At 43.3% G+C, this 16236-nt stretch overlaps 2 protein-coding genes across 5 annotated transcripts in view; one reads left to right on the top strand and one right to left on the bottom strand.

Moving 5' to 3' along the window:
• pou2f3 (POU class 2 homeobox 3) overlaps nucleotides 1–3507 on the bottom strand; it is a 15806-nt gene extending 12299 nt beyond the window's left edge. Inside the window, exons 1-3 of one of the 2 annotated variants that reach the window (XM_058087744.1) lie at nucleotides 3488–3507; nucleotides 3357–3406; nucleotides 3067–3123 (exon numbers count right to left, since the gene is read on the bottom strand). In XM_058087744.1, coding sequence (XP_057943727.1) covers nucleotides 3067–3115 — 49 coding nt within the window. In that variant the 5' untranslated portion in view covers nucleotides 3116–3123; nucleotides 3357–3406; nucleotides 3488–3507. Of the gene's footprint in view, nucleotides 1–3066; nucleotides 3124–3356; nucleotides 3450–3487 lie in introns of those variants that run through there. The other variant, XM_058087743.1, reaches the window with a different exon arrangement.
• Nucleotides 1–16236, top strand: part of trim37 (tripartite motif containing 37) — a 26135-nt gene extending 9899 nt beyond the window's left edge. For 2 of the 3 annotated variants that reach the window (XM_058087733.1, XM_058087734.1), the window contains exons 3-26: nucleotides 6412–6492; nucleotides 6983–7084; nucleotides 7159–7199; nucleotides 7304–7420; nucleotides 7526–7613; nucleotides 7701–7823; nucleotides 8541–8664; nucleotides 9066–9133; nucleotides 9641–9765; nucleotides 9863–9913; nucleotides 11054–11135; nucleotides 11221–11297; nucleotides 11372–11551; nucleotides 11632–11746; nucleotides 11868–12056; nucleotides 12133–12266; nucleotides 12365–12447; nucleotides 13229–13459; nucleotides 13529–13831; nucleotides 13903–14043; nucleotides 14264–14411; nucleotides 14489–14589; nucleotides 14746–14871; nucleotides 15290–16236. In XM_058087733.1, coding sequence (XP_057943716.1) covers nucleotides 6472–6492; nucleotides 6983–7084; nucleotides 7159–7199; nucleotides 7304–7420; nucleotides 7526–7613; nucleotides 7701–7823; nucleotides 8541–8664; nucleotides 9066–9133; nucleotides 9641–9765; nucleotides 9863–9913; nucleotides 11054–11135; nucleotides 11221–11297; nucleotides 11372–11551; nucleotides 11632–11746; nucleotides 11868–12056; nucleotides 12133–12266; nucleotides 12365–12447; nucleotides 13229–13459; nucleotides 13529–13831; nucleotides 13903–14043; nucleotides 14264–14411; nucleotides 14489–14589; nucleotides 14746–14871; nucleotides 15290–15324 — 2805 coding nt within the window. In that variant the 5' untranslated portion in view covers nucleotides 6412–6471 and the 3' untranslated portion in view covers nucleotides 15325–16236. Of the gene's footprint in view, nucleotides 1–5061; nucleotides 5295–6411; nucleotides 6493–6982; nucleotides 7085–7158; nucleotides 7200–7303; nucleotides 7421–7525; nucleotides 7614–7700; nucleotides 7824–8540; nucleotides 8665–9065; nucleotides 9134–9640; nucleotides 9766–9862; nucleotides 9914–11053; nucleotides 11136–11220; nucleotides 11298–11371; nucleotides 11552–11631; nucleotides 11747–11867; nucleotides 12057–12132; nucleotides 12267–12364; nucleotides 12448–13228; nucleotides 13460–13528; nucleotides 13832–13902; nucleotides 14044–14263; nucleotides 14412–14488; nucleotides 14590–14745; nucleotides 14872–15289 lie in introns of those variants that run through there. The other variant, XM_058087732.1, reaches the window with a different exon arrangement.

The raw sequence follows: 16236 nt of genomic DNA, 5'->3' as shown, positions 1-16236 counted from the left end.
AGCTACTAATTGACTATTTTTGTATTCATTTATTATTCATAGACCCATTGAGAACCTTATTAATTTAAAAATATCACTGGTGGAATTTTGACGTTAATATTATGATGCATGTTAACTTCATTAATAAATGTTTACATGTCCTTTCTAACTGAGAGTGAGGCGGCAAATGTATTATTTATCCTTTTTTGTCTTTTACGAAGTTTGTATGTAACTCACTGCTAAGTCCCGCGATGCATTGCAATAGTTAATGCCACTCACAATTGCACAAACTATAGGGAAGTATGGTGGCCTTTGAGGGTCAAAATGAATAAAAATGTAAGTAAAATGTTAGTCACTATGTACTATCTTCCTACTTAACATATACACATTGTACAGTTAAAAGTGAAATATCTGATTGGAGTTTTATTTATATCAATTTATACAATGGCTAAGATATGACTGAGAAAATGAAAACTAATAGATGAGTGGTTAGCGTTCTGGACTTTGGAGCAAACACCCCGGGTTCAAATCTCCACTAGTAAGCATCAGCATTCGTCAGGAAGGGAATCTGGAATATAAAGTGCTCAAGCCATAATCAGTATAATCAATATAAGACTCCGTAATCAGGAAAAAGACAAAATGCCAGTGAAGCTTACGAGTGGAGATTCAAACCCAGGGCGATAGCTCCGAAGTCCAGAACGCTAACCACTTCACCACGGCATCTCATCAATTATATTTTTCATTTTCTCAGTCTCTCAGTTCACCAACAGGGAATCCAAAACCGCATTGTCAGTGAACACCTCACAAAATCCTCAAGAAAGCACCAGACTCGAGGAAGCAGAAAGCTAAATGGAGGACCAGGAAAAGCAAGAGTGCAACCATCTATATAAATATCAAAGATCAAATCACCATGACTGCAAATGGAGGATATAGCCCACAAAGAAAGAACCATGCCGATTACTCAAAAATTACAGAGTTCAAGAAATAAATGACCAATTACGGGTACCTCGATTACAAAAAATAGTCAAGGATTTTTTTTTCTGCCTCTCGGAATCTAAATCTAGAGCAAATTATTGAGATTAAAGTTAATATATACCTCATTAATCTTAATTATGACCTCTGTCCAATCAATGTGTGGCAGTTTATTACAATGGTAACCATCGCTTGCCCATGCCAACTAGCCAAAAAGCCCAACGCAAATGAAGATCCACAAAAGGGGCTATCTTTAGACCATGGCTCATTTATCATTGTATCACTGCAAAAATGATACACAATTTAAAATAGCAGCAAAAAATGGTAGAAATAGAGTAAAAGGCACATTGAGAAAAGACTGAAATGTTGACGCCAACAACCAATAATAACCCAAAGGTAAAGCTTTAACTACGATATCTAGTGCTTTTTAATTTATTTATAAACAGTCTGGGATTGATCAATTGACCTACAAAAGCACCATCATGTCATCCATCAGACCCAAGAAAATACACTTTGTTCTTATGCACAATGGGAATTTAAGAAAGAAAACACTTGATTATGGAAAACATGAAACCAATGGGTTGTTCATCATCAAGTCAAACGTCTTATTTTCTCTTGTGTATTAAAAATGGGTCTTTACCCAAGCAAAAATGTGTTTTAGCCGATTCATTAAAGGAATATTCAGTAGAATACTCGACGACTAAAATATTCCATAGCCACAGCCCTACATTCAGTATCATTTGACATTTGATATCATTTTGCTCAACAAAGTCCTCGAATTAGGAACCCTTGTATCAACAGTCAATGACACTCACAGTACAACACGAAAGTCGTCAGGACAAAAAGACCTGGAAGTGGATCCGGAAAGCAACCGGGACAGTAGGAAGAAATATATCTTTAGTTTAAAAATAATAATAATGATTATTTTTGCTTTGATTGATAGTGAATTAGTGCATGTTGTATAAGCAAACATACTGTATGTATTAGCTATGGATGGGATACACAGAGGGGATGGGGTTAAATAATTATGGTGCTTCTTCCTACTCCTTTTCGGACATGTGGAGTTGTGAATTGTAACATGGAGCATTCAAAGTAAACTGAAAGCATATGACGTTAAATAACAACGTCAATAAAAACTTTAATGATCGTTGCATGTCCCCTACACTAAAGTATGAGACACTATGAGACACACAAGTATGAAACACCCAGCGGTTTCGGAAATGGTCATGGTCAATAAGTCTTACTTATTGAGTTTCTCATTTTCGCAGCATTTAGTGGTGAAGATGTTTGTCAAGTCCACATTGCGCTACAGTACAACACAAAGGGTCTAGAAGAAAACGGCCATATTTGACTGTATGGCCATTGTTTGAGTGAATGTTCTGCATTTGTGTTGACTGTTCCCTTTTTCATGTTGTGTTTTGTTTTGTCGCTGTCCTCGGCCACGGGGCCCAAAGCATTTCTCAGCAAATAGCCTCAGGTGCATCCTGGTGTGGCCGCCAACTGCCACTACACACACAAATACACACACACGCACACACACGCAGGCCAAAATGATGCTTGCGTGTGAAATACGTATAATGATTGCATGCTAAAAAGAGATGCTGTGCAAACTTATAAGCGTCCTCTGTTGGTTAAATCTGTTATTTTAGTATCATTGTCATTTTTTGGTCATTTTAAAAAAAATGTATTGCTCTTCTACCTCACTTTCCAAATGAAATGCCAAATAGAACTGTGAGTAAAACCAATCCGATTACAGCGACCATTCAATCAGGCATGAACATACCCTCTGTCAATTTATCATACTTGTATGAAGTGTGCTATAAATCCTTCAAAATATAACTAAAAAGACTTTCTCGCCCTTTTTCCAACCCAAAATTGTCTTAACAAAGCAGCTCCACAGCATGCAAAAATGACCATTACAATAAATCACAGATTCAACAGCATTAGAATAATGTTAATTCTTGCAGGACTGAGCTACTTTTTGATTTCCCTGCAGCCACACAAGAGGGCAAAAAATGTCCAAAAATATGGATTTCAGGTATATAAAGATATTTTTCCACAACGTCCACATAAATACAAGGTGTACATGAATGAAATTGAGTGTGGTGTTCTCACCTTGCTGCTCGGCCTGAGCGTCCGACCTCTCCAGAGTGTCTGCGCTCATCTTCCTATCTGCAACGATATACACAGCTGATTTTCCTACACCATTGCTTACATATTAAGCAGGACAATGAGGGCGCTCAGGCCGGCCAGGAAAATCATTTTGACTTTATTCTAATGAGCCCTCCCCAGCACAAGACCACACCAATCTCCACTGGTGTTTATAATATTCATGGGAGAGACGCCACATACGACGTAGAGGTGACTATTCGTTGTTGCTTTTCTGAGATAAAATAGAGACTTACCTCACTCAGGTGGACGATTTGTGCTGTCTGCCTGGATTCTCAAGTGCAAACTGTGGGAATGGCAAAAAAAAAGTTTGGGAAATCCACCGCTGCTACAACTTTGGCATTTTCCAAAGTGGAGGAACGCTCACCTGTGCAGTACACTCCGCACTGGCTGGCTGAGAGACTGATTTGCATACACCGCCATGCACCCTATCCAGCCACAGACAGTTTGCATAAAACAACAATGGGACTTGCTGCCAAAGCGCACACACTCAAAGTCTCTCTCGCAGTCTCACCTGTGTGGAAAATACGATAACAACGTAGTGCTATCATCTAAATGAGTATTACTGATGACTTCTCTTGCCATGTTGCGGCCTCCACACTTTGTGACGCCACCAATGACCACCAATTCAGGATTCCCACCTGAAATGCAGCTTTTTATCAACATCACTCTGCTCACTTTTAATAGTCTGAAACAATATGCTAATTAATGTGTTTTTTCGTGGTGAGCTGTACTACACTGTACTGTTTGGAATATTTTGCCCCTTGCAGCTAAATAAGCTAATCACAACATTGGAAACCCCCTGTCCTGCGCTTTGAAGTGCACAACCACACTAATATACTTTACATACTGTATTGTTGAATTAGCACCCCTCTCTGCAAACTGCAAGCAAAGCAACTTTTGCAAAGTTGCCTAATAAAATGTCCAAGGGGTGTGTGTATACTGTATACATGTATGAATCTTGAAATGTTAATAACTGTGCGTAATTATGTCAATGTTTAAGTTTACTCAAACGTTGCCAATTGAATAATGAAACAGAAGTCACATATGTAAACATTTTTTTAAACCTGTGGCAGAGCGATTTCAATAAATTGAAATTACAGTGCATTACAATAATAGTAGTTTTTTACAATTTTTCATTTTAGGAGCAATGAAATATTGAACTTAACATAAACAGGGGGCGGCACGGCGGTCTAGTGGTTAGCGCGCAGACCTCACAGCTAGGAGGTTCAATCCCCACCCTCGGCCATCTCTGTGTGGAGTTTGTATGTTCTCCCCGTGCATGCGTGGGTTTTCTCCGGGTACTCCGGTTTCCTCCCACATTCCAAAAACATGCTAGGTTAATTGGCGACTCCAAATTGTCCATAGGTATGAATGTGAGTGTGAATGGTTGTTTGTCTATATGTGCCCTGTGATTGGCTGGCGACCAGTCCAGGGTGTACCCCGCCTCTCGCCCGAAGACAGCTGGGATAGGCTCCAGCACCCCCGCGACCCTCGTGAGGAAAAGCGGTAGAAAATGAATGAATGAATGAACATAAACAGGCAGCCGATTTCAAACATACAGGCTTACAGACAATAGTAATGTAAACATAACTGTACTCATGGTCATTACAAAGAACAATACTGGAAATACAATATCAAATGAGAATAAACCTGTGAGGGGTAACTATATTGGGGTAAGAGAAAAATAAAATAATGGCAATTTCACATTTAGTCATTGTCAGTTGAGTAGAGAGTAAAGTGCAAAATAAAAATGAATTATACAAAAAAAACGTTAGCATAAAACCGTTAATGTGTTACAATTTTACAGTATTGCTCCTCTTTAATGCCATCTACAGGCTGTGCACGTTACTACCACAAGGTGGCGATAGCGTTCGTTCAGCTGCTCGGTACATGCAATAACAGCGAAGTGAAGAAAATGCAGCGCTCTGATTGGGCATTGCTAAGGGACAGGCGCCTTCGTTACATTGCGTCTGCAATTGACGGCCAACTTGGGAAGGTTTCCATCCTGTCCGCTTTGACGTCTGATGGCCGACATTTTTTTACGTTTTCATGTAAATGCATAGCACCGCAGACGACGCTTTAGCTCTCCTACAAAAACGGAAGATGTAGGTTAAACTGTTTTTTTTCGACGTCGTTTAAGCAGTGTGGGACGTAAGAAAGACGAGTCTCTGGTAGGTGGGCGACACCAGCTAATAGCCATTAAGCTAGCTGGCCTCTCACTTGGACAAATGAATCTTTTATTAGCAGTGTCCTCTCATGTTTCACCCTTTATGAATACACGCTGCCGTTTGATTTTATGCTAACTTTGCCGTGTGGGTTGCTAATGCTGGACATTCTATTGGAGCTGACATTGACAGCAACCGTTATACAGTTAGTATCTCACCGGCCACAACATTAGGTACACCTGCTTAATCTCATGCAATCCGCAACTTCTATAATATAACCATGAGGGCTGACCTGCCATTATAAGTACATTAAGTTGATAACTTGTGTTACTTCAAGGCAAGTAAACACACAATATTTGCATATCATTAGATTGTGCAGTGCCAGTATCATCTCTCTTAACCTCTACTTCCCCAATTCACAACCAACCTTATAATAAATTACAGCAAGTAATTTATTATTTGTACGTGCAGTCTTTTATTATTTATGTGGTTTATGTAGCCATACAACAGCCATGATATGGTTTAATATAAATGAAAGACACAGTGGAGTATTTGCTCATAAATATGTATACAGTGTATTCAAGTTTACATTATACATTACGTACATCATAAAAGTGAGCCTTTCCATACGATATCAAAGCATTCTGTTTTCAAAATATATTACTTTTGAATTGTATCGTAACCTGTTTATCTAGGTGCTAATTGCATGGTCTGTCGCATAGAGATTTACAGCCCTAGTGTTCAGGGGGAAGATACAGAACTATTAAGTTCAGGGGGTCTTGGGAAAAGCCTGAATAGCAGGCCCCGCTGATCTGTCTGTCTGGCCTGTTACTGTACTGCTGCTGTTATCGTTACTGCCATGTTGATTGTATGTTGTTAGGTTGTGGTTTGTTGTCTCTGTAATGTTGTGTATGACACTCAGTGAATTCCCGATTTCCCCCCCGGGGACCAATACATGTACTTTAATCTATTGCTACGCTGTAATGCATCTCACACACATGCATTGCAGTGAAAGGGCTTTTAGTGTGATTGCAATGGGGAAAAAGAGCTGTTATTCGCCAGTGAATATTCAACTTAAATGCACAATACTCATCTTGTTATTCTTTTTTTTTTTGCGCCCTAGACTACTCTGGTGGTCCTTCTGTCGGTTAGCATCTGAGATACCGGACTCAAACTGGCGGAAATGGATGAGCAAAGTGTTGAGGTATGTGTCAGACAAACAATTCAGGTGTCGTATTTTAATAATAATAATAATAATAATACATTTTATTTGTATAGCGCTTTTCAAAATACTTAAAGACACTTTACAGAAAAATTGAGTTGAATAAAAACAAGTAAACAGTGTAAAAGATACGTTAAAATACAACATTCATTCGTTTATACACAGTTAAAAGATGAGTAAAAGCTGGGTGGGGCACAGCAGTCAGGTATAAAAAGTTAGACATTAAAAACAGATTTAAAGAGGTGGGTTTTTAGTTGTTTTTTGAAACTGGGAAGGTCAGGGCAAGCACGGAGTGAATGGGGCAAAGAGTGCCAGAAGGTTGGGGGCAGCGATGGAGAAGGCTCTGTCACCCCAGGTTCGGAACTTGGTCTTACAGGGGAGTGCCAGGAGGTTGGAGTCTGAGGAGCGAAGGGGACGCGGGGGACATTGTTACACTGTTAACATCTTCATGCTTGCTTTTGTCTGCGTGCAGAGCATCGCTGAGGTGTTCCGCTGCTTCATCTGCATGGAGAAGCTGAGAGATGCTCGCCTATGCCCGCACTGCTCAAAACTCTGCTGCTTCAGCTGCATACGAGTAGGTACCTCCAATTATCCATTCAGTTGATACGCTTAAATTCATTCAACTGTCATCTCTTCCTGCTTTGACAGCGCTGGCTGACAGAGCAGCGTGCGCAGTGTCCGCATTGTCGGTAAGCTGCGAGAAATAGCCTCTGAAGGCCATTAGCATGTTGAGTATTCGTGCTGTTGAAATGTTGTTCTCGCATGTGATTGTAGTTGTGTTGTGCACGTGCAGGGCTCCGCTGCAGCTGAGGGAGCTGGTGAACTGTCGCTGGGCTGAGGAGGTCACACAGCAGCTGGACACACTGCAGCTCTGCAGCCTCACCAAGCAAGAGGACAACGACAAAGACAAGTGAGCCCATGAAATCATCATATCAAATGTTACTATAAACATGCAGTTGTGCAGCGCTTTAATGAAGGCCTTACCTTTGATAAATGTATTATGTTACCTGTGCAGATGTGAGAATCACCATGAGAAGCTGAGTGTCTTCTGTTGGACCTGTAAAAAATGCATCTGCCACCAGTGCGCACTCTGGGGAGGAATGGTAACCACAACTGGAATAACTGCAGTCTATCCACCTTGCCCTCTGTATTGCAATGATGTGATGTATTCTCCTCTGCCGTGCATCCAGCATGGAGGCCACACTTTCAAGCCTCTGGTGGAGATCTACGAGCAGCACGTCACCAAGGTGAAGGAGGAAGTGGCCAAACTGCGGCGACGCCTCATGGAGCTCATCAGCTTGGTGCAGGAAGTGGTGAGCACACATGGTTTGCAGGGGGTGGGTTGCACCATGAGAATTCTCAATGAATGTATGGAATACACACTCGATTACTTCAACTTTTCTATTTGTTCATGTTGTCATATGCAACAAATAGTTTAATAGTTTATTAGTTGACAACATAATACAGGGGAACCTGGGTTAGTGTCATGAAGTGTCATGTTTTATTTTATTTCCTTTTTTATTATTTTAAAAATAATGTAAATTTTAATTAGTCCATTCCAGACTTTATTAATTTCACATATTGTTTGCTAACCAGAGATCAAGGCGACACTCAGATTCCACTGTACAGGGTGATTTAAAAGTAAATCTTTATTTAAAATACATATATATGAATACATATAATAATACTCATCGAGTATTATTTTAAGAAGTAGTAAAGCGTTTAACATGAGATTTTATTTAAAATGAATTTGCGACCGGCTTTTGAGCCACCCAATTGGTTTCAACTGGAATTCTTGTGGAATGGAAGACATAAGCTCTCTGATTTTTATTTAATTGGTTTATTTTACAACATTCTAAAAACATGCGTGTTGGGTTAATTAGTGACTCCAAATTGTCCATATGTATGAATGTGAGTGTGCACTGCTACCATCCACAAGATGGCGCTAAAGTGTCAAATTTAGCTGTCAAATGACTATGATAAGAACCTTTTGAAACTATTTGAACAGTGTGCGTGCTTGTGTGTGTCAGGAGCGAAATGTGGAGGCTGTCAGGGGCGCGAAGGACGAGAGGGTCCGTGAGATCCGTAATGCAGTGGAAATGATGATTGCTCGTCTGGACAACCAGCTCAAGAACAAACTCATCACACTCATGGGTAGGATTTGAGGGCGTCTCACTCCTAGGCACACTAGTTGAAATCTCACACACACACACACACATGCACGCTGTTAGTGCAAGTCTCCCAGCCTGCCCATAAGCGTGCATCTAAAGTTCCAGTCAGCCGTCTTAACACAATGGTGCAGACTCCCTGCTGATAATAGTGAGAAGCTCCATTTAGCTGCGTCTGATATACACAGTATGAAATATTCATCCAGACTGCATGCACTCAGGCCCACATAAACACAAGACGAGCACCCACTTGCACGCACCCAGCCAGCCCTCCAGCCAACCTCCATCAGGGCTTGTGACGTTCTGCACTGAAGTGCTGCTGAAAATAGAAACACTCTCCTCCTCCTCCTTTCCTTTCTCACCCACCACCCCCCCACCCTCCATCAGGCCAGAAGACGTCCTTGACCCAGGAGACGGAGCTGCTGGAGTCGCTCCTGCAGGAGGTGGAGCATCAGGTTGGAGACTCCTCCTCCATTTATGTGGACCTGTGTTGTTGTTTACATACACAAAACTGTAGCATTAGACTGTATCATTTAATAATGGATAGAGCTGTCAAACTCCACTGAGACTAGGAACAATTTTGGAAAAAAAAATTGTATAATTGCACGTCTCGTGTGACGTCATGCGTATTGCAGGATTAAATTTGTGTATTTTGCGTTTGCAGTTTAGCATTTTTTCTTGCAATACTTGTTCCAAAAGAACTCTCTGTCTAACTGCAGTAAATGTTTTACACTTGCACAACTGAAACTGTTCATGTACTACTTGTTTACGGAATATAGACATTGGGTAACTTAATTTTGCACTTGTAACTTTTCAACAGATTATTTCAATTATGTCCGATGGAAAAACACCTAAAAATAAACAGCACAGTTGCACTGTGTTATTATTATTTTATCTGCATAAAGGTGTAGAAACAGCTCCAATATATTATATACATGTTTTTGGCGGTGTGTGTGTCACAGCTTCACTCCTGCAGTAAGAGTGAGCTGATCTCCAAGAGTCCGGAGATCCTGCTCATGTTCCAGCAGGTCCACAGGAAGCCCATGCAGTCTTTCGTCACCACACCGGTCCCACCCGACTTCACCAGGTAAAATGTCAATGTTGAGCTTCAATATGACACATTCCAACATCACTGAATAGTTTGTTGCTGCAAGCAATAATGGGCGGCCTCTGTGTGCTTCCAGCGAGTTGGTTCCCGCCTACGACTCCAGCACTTTTGTCTTGGTCAACTTCAGGTAAGCTGTCCAGCACCCTGACCTGTAATCCTGCAAGAACTGTATGATGCATTCTAAGTGCGTACATAGAGGCTGGCACATGAAAATTGTCTTATTGTGGATACAGTACTTTTATGGGCTCTCCTTAGGGTGTACTCACACTAGACCAATCATACCCTGCCTAAAGAACCGTATGCACTAAAACGCGCTTCCCCTCTATTTTGGCATGATTGGAAGCGGTAGGCCAGGGCCTTAGGTGATTCCATGAAATTGTATATACACTTGTGTATATACGACATAGCAAAGTCAGAGAATGACTGGAATGTGACCACCCTGTGCACATTATTAATGATAAACAACACAATTCATAATAATACAATAAAAACACTCAAAAGTCAGACCCACAGCACCCACGACTACATTCATTCATTTTCTACCTCTTTCCCTCACGAGGCTCGCGGGGGGTGCTGAAGCCTATCCCAGCTGTCTTCGGGCGAGAGGCGGGGTACACCCTGGACTGGTCGCCAGCCAGTCACAGGGCACATATAGACAAACAACCATTCACACTCACATTCATACCTATGGACAATTTGGAGTCGCCAATTAACCTAGCATGTTTTTGGAATGTGGGAGGAAAACCCACGCATGCACAGGGAGAACAGGCAAATTCCACACAGAGATGGCCGAGGGTGGAATTGAACCCTTGTGTCCTAGCTGTGAGGTCTACACGCTAACCACTCGACCGCCTTACGACTACATTCTTGTGCATAATAAAAGTGAATCATTGTAGTTAATGACAGCAGAGTGGAATTAATCCACAAAGTCATATAAATTCCAGTTATACAGCAGAATGGAACAAATCATTTTAATAAATGCAATCGCCATTTGTCCCATGTACACAGAGGGCAGAGGAGTGTAACTCAGTGGAAATGACATTAGTAGATACATTGGCTCAGGAGGTAGAGCAGGTCGTTGAGTAAGGTTGGTGGTTTGATCCTCGCTCCCTTCACCCAGTCACTGTGGTGTTGTCCCCGGGGCAAGACACTTCACCCACCTTACTCCAGTTCCAAATTGTAACATATCATATTCAATACTGACAAACTAATGAGGATCTTTCAGGAAAGTGAAAGTGTGAGTTCAGTATATGTTTGTGTTCTGTAGCACTCTGAGGCAGCGAGCCGACCCTGTGTACAGTCCTCCTCTTCAGATATCTGGCCTCTGCTGGCGACTCAAAGTCTACCCGGTGAGTTCCACCTGATAAATTGTAGATGGAAAGTCCGTTCTGTGCAAAACTTGACGCATCTCTCTCTGGATTCTTCTTCTCTCAGGACGGCAATGGTGTAGTTCGGGGAAACTACTTGTCTGTTTTCTTGGAACTCTCTGCTGGACTCCCTGAAACGTCAAAGTGGGTCTCAACAGAACAGCAACTACTTCCTTCATCACGTCTCTCCTTGTGACGCCACCATGGTTCTGCTGTAGGTATGAGTACCGGGTGGAGATGGTCCATCAGGCCTCCAGCGACCCCAGCAAGAACATCATCCGTGAGTTTGCCTCTGACTTTGAGGTGGGCGAGTGCTGGGGCTACAACCGCTTCTTCAGGCTGGACCTCCTGGCCAGTGAAGGCTACCTGAATATGCAGACGGACACTCTGGTGCTGCGGTACGCTCCCATCTGTCATCCTGCTCGTATTGGCAGCATTTGCGTGGTTGTAACTCTATTTGATGTGTGTAACACTTCAGATACCAGGTGCGATCCCCCACCTTCTTCCAGAAGTGCAGAGACCAATACTGGTACATCAGCCAGCTGGAATCGGCCCAGAGTGGATACGTCCAGCAGATCAATAATCTTAAAGAGGTGAGACGGAGAGAGGATTAGTTGATGTACAGTAGGAGCCAAAACAAATTTGCTCACGCTATTGAATGAGTGTCTAAAGGTAGAGAATTAACAGGATCTGTGCTTGTATTCCACTTTTCAGAGGCTGGCCATTGAGCTATTCCGCCATCGCTCCTCACGCAGCTCCTCCCCTTCCGACCTGAGGCTGGCGCCAGCCTCTGAGAGGGACCCCCGTGCTGCCAAGAGCGACGGCGACATCCAGACCACGCTGAACAACGCCAAAAAGGGAAGCGAAGACAACGAGCGGGTCCAGCATCTTGATGACTCCAACGTAAGGATTCACACTCGACCTAGCTCTGTCCAGATGATTGCTGACGTTACTCCAAAGACTTCCTGGTTATACTCAGGAGCTGTCTGATGGTGACCTGGAGGTGGACTGTCTCACAGAGGAGGAGGTGAACCCACTGGACCTCAGCAGCACCTCGGGGAGCTCCACAGCCACCAGCAACACCGAGGAGAACGACATCGATGAAGAAACCATGTAGGTGACAGTGCTGGAAATGTCACATCTTATTGTAACCCAGCTTGTGTTTCTCTACCTCATAAAATGTCCCTTCATTCTTATGGTTTGTCATTCAGGTCGGGAGAGAACGACGTAGACTTTATCGGGAACCTCGACACTGAGGAAGGAGAGCTTCCTGATGACCTGGATGGAGCCACTGGTAGAATCTTACTTCCATTTTCTGACTCTGTGTGCACGTGTGTGTGTGTGCATGTGACGTGTCCTCATAAAAATGTTCTGTGTCTCATCTAACACCCGATTGAGTGACTTATAGATTATCCTATTTTTGTGTGAAAAGCATTTAAGCAGTTAAATGTAACATTTCTAGACTGGCAGACTGACTGGACAAAAGCCTCGTTCTCCTCCTCAGCTGACTTGTGTTGGTGTTGAAGGCATGAAGAGTATGAGTCACTGTTGGCCACTGATATAGAAACACTTAGTGTGTGCAACTGTGCATGGGGGGGCGGGGTGTGTGATCACATGTGTCCATCTGGAATCTGCAGTTGTGACATTTGTGGCACCAAGACTACAACATTTCTTAAATATGATTATTAGGTATATTTTATTTAGTTTTATGAATGTAATAACATTATTTCTTAATCTCTTATTAGCCATATCATTGTTTTGATGTCATTTGACATCAACTAAATTCTTGCTTTGTTCTTGGTTTAAATGTGATTATAATGTACAGTGCTATTGTATTAAAATGTATATCATGTATCGTTGATAGTTAACACCCACTGTAATGACATTTACTGGCTATCATGAATGCCACAGTTATAGGTGGTGCTATAATTGACATGCAAGTGAGGGAAAAAATTCTTATTTTTTTCCCAAATCTGGGAAAAGAAATTAGAGGAATGACCAAAGCACACACTTAAAATGTGTGGACCTGTCCTCAGAAGCAACACAAAGGTCGTGTTGTGTTTAATCATCTTCAGGTGCCACCAGCACGTCTCTGCGCTCGTCTCATCGCAGCTCCGCCATTGGCCGCGGTGCCAGCGGAGGGGGTGGCGCCTCCGCCACTGGAGGTGGTGTGAATGGGTCAGGTAGCCTCCTTGACATCGACCCGGCCGTCCTGATCCAGCTGCTGGATCTCAAGGAGCATAACAACGTGGAAGCTCTATGGGGGCTTCAACCTCGTCCGCCCGTCCCCCTCCTCCACAGCCAAGGTGCGGCAGGTCGTTCTTCTTCTTGTTCATGACAACAGTAACTCGAAGAAGGTCCCTTTTCCGTTCCAGCTGGTTTGTCCTCCAGGAAAGAGCGAGAGCGTCGCCCTCAGGTGGTGCGGCGATCCGCCCCAGACTCTGCAGTCCTCATCCGCCTCAAAGCTCAGATGGCCGAGGTCCGCAGCAAGATGTCGGACGTCAAGAGCCAGGTGCTGGAGGCTCGTGCGTCCACCGAGCCCCAGCCGGGCCCATCTGGAATCTTCAATGCTGAGGAGGTGCCATCGCACCACATCGACCCGGAGACGTCCACCGCTCACAAACACGCTGAGCTGGCCCAGCTGGTGAGAGCGGTCCGATCCAGGCCCGGCCGCCCAGGTGAGAAGATGCAACACTTCTGTTCAGATTTGTACCACAGACACATGTATTGCATTTATTTCTATTTCCAGGCAGGAAATCCTTGTCGTCCGTCCTGGAAAGCAGTGGTGCTCCAGCTGGGAAACGCTGCAGTCCAGAGGAGATGGAGAAAGATGTGAGAGGAGCGGAGGCAGCCACAGAGATCAGCCCGCATCCAAAAGATGCTGCAGACGGTTAGTCGTTGTCTTGGCAACATCATATACTCGATGCTTTAAAGCATTTTTTGCCTTACCATTCAGTCCATTTCCTGTATAGAATCCCCTGCTTTACACACACCGCATGCCCTTCCAACATTTACATGTGTGTGTCTGCTCCCTGCCCACTGGTGTCGCTAAGTGGAAAAAGGGTCAAAAGGCTCTTTGGAATGACAACTAAAATAAAGGTGTTCTTCAGGAGGGCTGAAGGCAGCAGACGGTGCCCAGGTCAGCTCCTCAACAGAGCAGGTGTACACGCCCAACACCTCCAGCGTCAGGGACCTCTACTCCATGGTCACGTCCATCTACATGGCGGACAGCAAGAACTGCGGTATTCGGACCCCAGGGTGCGACTTCACTGCTTTCCATCTCAGTGCAACCACTGCTTCAAGTTTCTTGGCTTAAAACGTCTTTTCTCCCACAGGTTGGATTCTGAATCCGAAAGCTCAGGAAACTCCCATCAGTCCTTGGAGGGACCCTCGTCCTCCCAGCCGCGGTCCAGCGATGACGTACACTTTTCCTCAGGTGTGTGTTTTCATGACAAAATATGTGATGGAAGCCACAAAATGTAGAGAAAGGAAAATAACAGGCTCAAGGACAGAGCCCTGGGGGACGCCACAGAGGTAGCTTCCACTCAGTGCCATAAATATCCTTGTCTCTTATGTCCTATTCCCTATCTAGACCCGCCCCCCTCCATCCTAGTGGTGGCGACGACCAGCAGCGAGAGTGACACCGAGGAGGAGGAGGAGGATGACGAAGTAGAGGTGGAGGCTCTGCAAAGCGCCACCTCACGGCGCTATGACACAGGTAACCATGGCGACACACTCACCACAACCAGCAGTACTTTACATCGCTTGGAAGTGCTAGTGTAAATGCTCTAATAGTAGCCGGGGGGGGAATTATTTTTGCTGAAGTGCAAAGAAGTTAATCTTGTTAATCGAGAGCAGGCTGGTACGATTCTAAATATATTAAGTTAATTTTTTGGAAACTTGAATAACGATCAGCAATCAACAACACCAGCTGGTTGCCTACAGCCACAACTGTTGATGCCAGTATCTTTTGACCGACTTCGAAGTCCTGGCAGTTATTTGCTTTTGCAGACTCCGTGGTTGATTGAGTAGAGGCGTTAATTGGAGCTTTTCCAGTATGCTACATCTTCCACTACATTTCTAGCAAAGTGTCATAAGTCAGGCCTGATGGTGTTTTTTATCTTATGTACCTTCAGGGGAGTCCTTGTGTGACGACATGACTGACAGGTGATCCAAACCCCGCCCCCTCCTATCAAGACGTTTCAATATACAGCTGTATATATATATATATATATATATATATATATATATATATGGTTTATATATATATATGGTTTATATACAAACATCACTGGATGCAAATGTTACTTGATTGTTGTGTGTTACGTTTGACTGCATGATTTTCTGTCACACTTGACATAGTTTAGCCTCGTTTGGCCTCACGGTGCTTGCTAACTTTTGTGTGTGTGTGTGTAAATCACACCGCAAGCTCGTCTTTTAAGAGTTATCTTCTGCAGGGTTTGATCCAAACGCCAGCAGTGACATTTTAAAAAGGCTAAACGAGCACTGAATCACCGTTTAATAGCCAGCGTCTTGCTGCTTCCGTGCTGTTTACAAAGGTCGAGGTTGAAAAGTTGATGTTTCGGCATGTAAAAACATCACTGTGGAAGAGACGGCGCACACACGCTTTGTTGTCATGGAGATGGAAAATCAACATTCAGACAAACAAACTTGGCCATTTTGGACAGATGGAAACGTCGCTGTTGAAGTTGTCTTCCGCTTCTTCTCTACTGGTTACGTAAACACTGTTGACTTTTTCTTCTTTCTTAGAAAGTGTGCTCATGAAGAACTTTTCTGCACTTTACAAGCATCCATTCCCCTCCTCAATGAGCCATACCACTTTGTCATCATCTTATTCTTTAGGATGCTCGCTTCATGTTTAAACGTCCCAATGCTGTCATGTGCACTGCTTGTTTTGCAACACAAAGGAACAAAGTGGCAGCCAGAAGCTTCATGTGTGTGTTGAGAATTGAGCCCAGGGAACAAAGCAATCCCTTCATTTACTTTTTTGTTTTCTTTTAAGAGATGTCATTTTGTTTTTCATGTAATAAACTTCATACTTGAACAGCCTCCTTGTGCCCAT

This window comes from Doryrhamphus excisus, chromosome 11 (genome assembly GCF_030265055.1).
Source record: "Doryrhamphus excisus isolate RoL2022-K1 chromosome 11, RoL_Dexc_1.0, whole genome shotgun sequence".
NCBI classification, from domain to species: Eukaryota; Metazoa; Chordata; class Actinopteri; order Syngnathiformes; family Syngnathidae; genus Doryrhamphus; species Doryrhamphus excisus.
This window is presented reverse-complemented; position numbering and strand designations above follow the sequence as displayed.